At 33.8% G+C, this 4,994-nt stretch overlaps 1 protein-coding gene across 1 annotated transcript; it reads left to right on the top strand.

The window, feature by feature from the left end:
• The first annotated feature begins 3,375 nt into the window (after positions 1-3,375).
• Positions 3,376-4,293, top strand: LOC140341753 (olfactory receptor 12D1-like). Its single transcript, XM_072427628.1, has one exon. It carries the CDS (start codon positions 3,376-3,378, stop codon positions 4,291-4,293), a length of 918 nt encoding a protein of 305 aa, XP_072283729.1.
• The last annotated feature ends 701 nt before the right edge of the window (positions 4,294-4,994 follow it).

Raw genomic sequence — 4,994 nt, 5'->3', positions numbered from 1 at the left:
TCATGTTCAGTCTTGAAATTCAATCATTAAGGCAAATAGAAGGCATGACTCTTCCAATCAAGGGCACAAACAGCAGTAAAAACCTGACAGAGGTTTAAACCATTCCCAAGGAGCTGACATGGATCAAATCCCATCAGATAGCCATACTATACCTCCTAATGAAATTATAAAAGGGGTCTGCCAATTTAGCTGATGCATGGCAGGGCTGGTTCAAAAAGAACCACCATCTGTAGATCTGACAGCTATTCCTGCTCACTGCAGCCCCTATTCATTCCCTCTGGGGGCTGCTCCATGTAGCTTTTACCCTGTAGCAGCATTTCCTGACATGAGAAAGCAGTAAACAAAGGAGCAGTTCACTGCCAGTGTAAATAAGCCCTAATAAGCCTATTTTTTGTCACTCTGCATTATCCTCTTCTCAGCATGTCAGTTGTTTGGATATGAACACCGCAGCACAACAAATGGGCTGCTTATGATGGTTTTTCATCCTCTAGCCTGAGCTCTGCAGTATAGAGCTGCAAATAGGCTGTAACCGAGGCAAATTAAGGTATTTCCTTCCTCTAAAATATGAATGGTATTATGGTTCAAGGATTACAGAGCTAAATTGTTTTTGTCTTTATCTACATGAAGCTCAATTAAAGTATTGTAATTAAAATGACCAAGATTTGTTAACTAGTAACATAAAGCTAATGGTACTTCTGGGGACTGCAGTTCCAAATAAAGACTTTTCCCTATGGAGCTTATTAATTATCTCAGAGGATTACTCAGATAGCTATATATTGTAGGTGCCAGGCACACTGTATAGGGAAAAAAACTGTTATATCTGATGTCTGATATATTGTGGTAACATTATGGGATATAATTAGAATCAAAAGTAAATATGTAATTATATTTTTATAATATAAGTATATGTAGACATAATAATGTCAGTATGTCGATTAGTTTGGAAACCTGTTTTAATTAAGCTTCAATCCTTTTGATTTTTTTATTCATTGACTGTTTATATAATGAATTTGTGGTTTTAACCTTACACATGAAAAGTTAAGATTGCATTCATTAAAAAAAAAAAAAAAAAAATCAATCAGATTGGCATTTGATTTCATTGATTTCATTCAGGTATGTATGCCTTAAAATATTATATATCAATATAATTCTAGGAGTCTGCTAATAGGGTTAAAAATAACAGTAAGCCAACTGATGACCTTATCTGAGAAATTATGCAAATCGTTATCCTTTCAGCAGGAAGCAGTTTGGAGATGAATTTGTATGCAGTGGAGAATGAACTTGTACATGCTAAGGTACTGCCCTGACAATAACCAGTGAATTAGAACATTTCTCACTGAATACCTTAACAGCTGGCTGCCTGGCTCCCAGCTGGTCACTAACAAACAAACCAAAACTACTAGTTGGCATGGCAAACAGTGGCCGGAAGCTGTTGTTACGTTGGTATTCAATTGAAATGTACAAATTAGAATATAAGAAATAGCAAAACCTGGACACATGGAGTTTGATTTGAGCCAACAGTTAAATCAAGAGCCGTAATTTAGGACCTTGAGCAAAAATACCAATTTATGCAAAGGAATATAGTAGATTTTGATTTGTAATTCCCAAGCAAACAACTTTGTATGCAAACAAAGACCAATGTGTGTCTAAAGGGGCCATGCAAACTAATACTATTGTCTATTTTTGTGTAACTGCATTTTTTTCTGTCACTAAACCCTAAAATGTATGTAAACTTCTCTTATTTTTTTTCCATGTTAAAGGCAGTTTATTATATGTGGTTGAAAGAATGTGCGGGAAATTTACAAAAATGTAAAAATTATAAACAAAATAAAATACCATTCTTCTGCCTTCCTGAAAATATATTTTGCTGGGCCATCTTAGCCCACTTAAGTCTAGGCCTAGGTGCCTCAAGCTGGCAGAGTAAGTTGACAATAATATCATAGCTGCCATGGTGACCACATTGAAGTGGAAGCCACTTTAAATGGTTCCTTATATTCAGTCGGTACCCAAGCTGTTAGTGACAGCAGGGGTTGAAAGCCCCTGTATTGTTAATCTAAGCATGCAGACTCAACAGAGAATTATTCAGTGTACTGTACTTTTTGACTTTATTATTGGAATACAAACCAATTTAAAGTAATAATTGTTTATTTAACAGTCTTTAAAGTGAAAATCAAAACATTTTTTTTCATTTGTATCATTTCTTACCCCTAATCAGTTTCCTTCATGTTCATCCTGCATATCAGCCACTAAATCTTGGTCCTAGCTTGGATAGCAGGTCCGATACGTTCTAGTGGTTATCTGGTCACTTCCATGATAGAGGGATGAAAAATGATTTACCAATACTTTTACTGCTGTGCTGATTGTATCTTATTTCACTATTTTTGTATCACTAAATTTAATTTGTTGATGATTTGTAAAATCTGACTCAGCACCAGTGATAGTCTCTTGTTTTCCTTAAAAGGTACCAACTTTTAGTCTCTGCTTTGAAGTTTCTACTATTCCTAATGTTTCACAGCTTGAAGTGTATTTGAAGATGAAATCCTCCTGTGAAATCTGCATCTGTTCGCCTTATTCTGAGATTAGGTTAATCATATTTAACATAGTACAAAGACTAACATCGTATTAAGGATACAACCTTGCAATTTATACTAAAATGCTAGTGTAAAGCAATAAAGAGGATATATTAGATTTTATTCCAACAACCACATGAATGATATTTTAAAAAGAATGGTTCTTCCATTCAATTCCCGTATAAAGCGTTCTTCCTCTGAATTTAAGAAGAGTGTCCACCATATGTTGTAACTTTTTTTGTTTCCCACTGTATGTAAAGCTTTTTTAGGCCACAACATGTTGTAAAAATGAGCAGCCTTTACTTTACAACAAAATATGATCTCTAATTTGCATCCCAGATTTATTTTTCTTCAGTTTAAAGATTTAAAACTCATAGTCATTTATGTGTACTAAATAAATCCTTTACAGACATTCCACCTTTAGTTTTTATTCTTTTAAAATACAGTAGTAAGAAAGAAAACACAAATCCGGTAACAATTCTACAGTTCATTCTATTTTTTATAGGCAACGGGATTTAATTTATGTGCAAGTGGGTACTGTGTTGTATTTTAATACCTTGTTTTACTTTTCAGGATTTATGAGATTTATATGTTATTTTTATTCATGTATTTGGTAGATTAATAATTTATGTTAAATAAGTCAAGTGCAAATTATATAAAAATATTTTCATGATTACACAGCTGTTGTTTCTGAAAAAACTGAGAATCTGCAGAAGGAGATTAGAAACTAAAAAATAATGTATTGTTTTATCTGGAATCCCAATTAATTCATAATTGATATTTTCTTTTATGTTTGGATTTTGTCATGGATGGGAGAAATGTGACCTCAGTAGCTGTATTTCTCCTCATGGGTGTTACAGACCTTTCATGGCTTCAAAAGGTACTTTTTGTTTTAGTTGTCTTCTTCTATCTTCTTGACGTGTTGGGTAACAGTGTGATTATATCACTGGTGTTCCAAGATATTTCTCTTCATTCCCCAATGTATTTTTTACTGGCCAACCTATCCTTTGTAGACATCTGCTTCTCTTCAGTAACAGTTCCAAAGATGATGGTTGGGTTTTGGAAACATAACACAATTTCTCTAGAAGGTTGCATTGCCCAGATGTATTTTTTTCATTTTCTGGGGTGCACAGAAGGGATTCTTCTGGCTTCAATGGGTTATGATCGATATGCTGCCATTTGCCAACCATTAAGGTACAATGCTCTAATGGGAAAAAATGTTTGTGTTTTTTTTGTGCTGATTTCATGGGTAATTGGTCTTACCACTTCTTTTGTTCATGCAATCATGGCATCCCAGCTTCCATTTTGCAACTCTAACAAAATCATGCACTTTTTCTGTGATGTTAAACCAGTAATAAAGTTGGCTTGTGCAGACATCCACCTCAATGAAGCAATATTAACCAATGTTCTTGGGTTTTTAAGTACAGTCACTTTTGTACTCACCATTGTATCTTATGTTTTTATAATTTTTAGTCTTTTAAAAATACGCTCATCTTATAGAAGGTCAAAAGCTTTCTCAACATGTTCCTCACATTTGACTGTTGTAATCTTGTTTTATGGTACAGCCATGTGCACATACCTTGGCCCATCCACAAAAGACACTATAGAAAAGGACAGGATAGCAGCCTTGTTGTTTACCGTTATCACACCAGCAATGAATCCAGTTATTTATACCTTAAGAAATCAAGAAGTTAAAAAATCACTAAAAAAAGCTCTTTCATGACTTATATGAAGACAGCATTGTTTGGCAAATAAGACACATATGTGCACATTTATGGATAAGTGTTGGAAGTTTCTTCCCTTAGAAACTTGGAAAACAGGCATATACTGGTTTTGTTGATTTGCAACTGTTTAAATTAATGTACCTCAAAATTTAGCATTAGCATACATTTATTGAACCAATTGTTTACTATCAAAACCACAAAGTAGGCATACAAAATTCTGGGATAATGAATTTTTCAAAATTATCAGGTATGTAAAATTTTTAATTAAAGTAAAATTTTACTGGAATATTGGTCATTACATTTGGTTTTTACAAGAAGAGAATCACTTTTCTTTAAAAATTCTGCTGCTGAGTAAAGTTCCAAACATTTTAGAGGGCCACAGACTGGTAATTTTTACTACTGTGGGGGCTAGAGAGTTTAGTTTATTGTACTTTCAAGATATTTAGAATTTGTAGTGTTAACATGTGTGTTGTTAAACAGTCATTGTCGTATTCATTTCTTTCTGATGTCATTGGGCCTCTTTGTACTAGATGCAGTGCAGTATACATTTCAGCGAGCATTGAACGGCACTGCTGCTGATGGTCTGCACATAAATATATAGCCGACTACTTCAAATACATTTTTAAGCCACATAATAATACAACCACTTTGTGTTTCTGATATAAATAAAATAAAACTACACAATTTGAAGAATGTTCAT

Source organism: Pyxicephalus adspersus, chromosome 12, assembly GCF_032062135.1.
Source record: "Pyxicephalus adspersus chromosome 12, UCB_Pads_2.0, whole genome shotgun sequence".
Lineage (NCBI taxonomy): Eukaryota > Metazoa > Chordata > Amphibia > Anura > Pyxicephalidae > Pyxicephalus > Pyxicephalus adspersus.
This window is presented reverse-complemented; position numbering and strand designations above follow the sequence as displayed.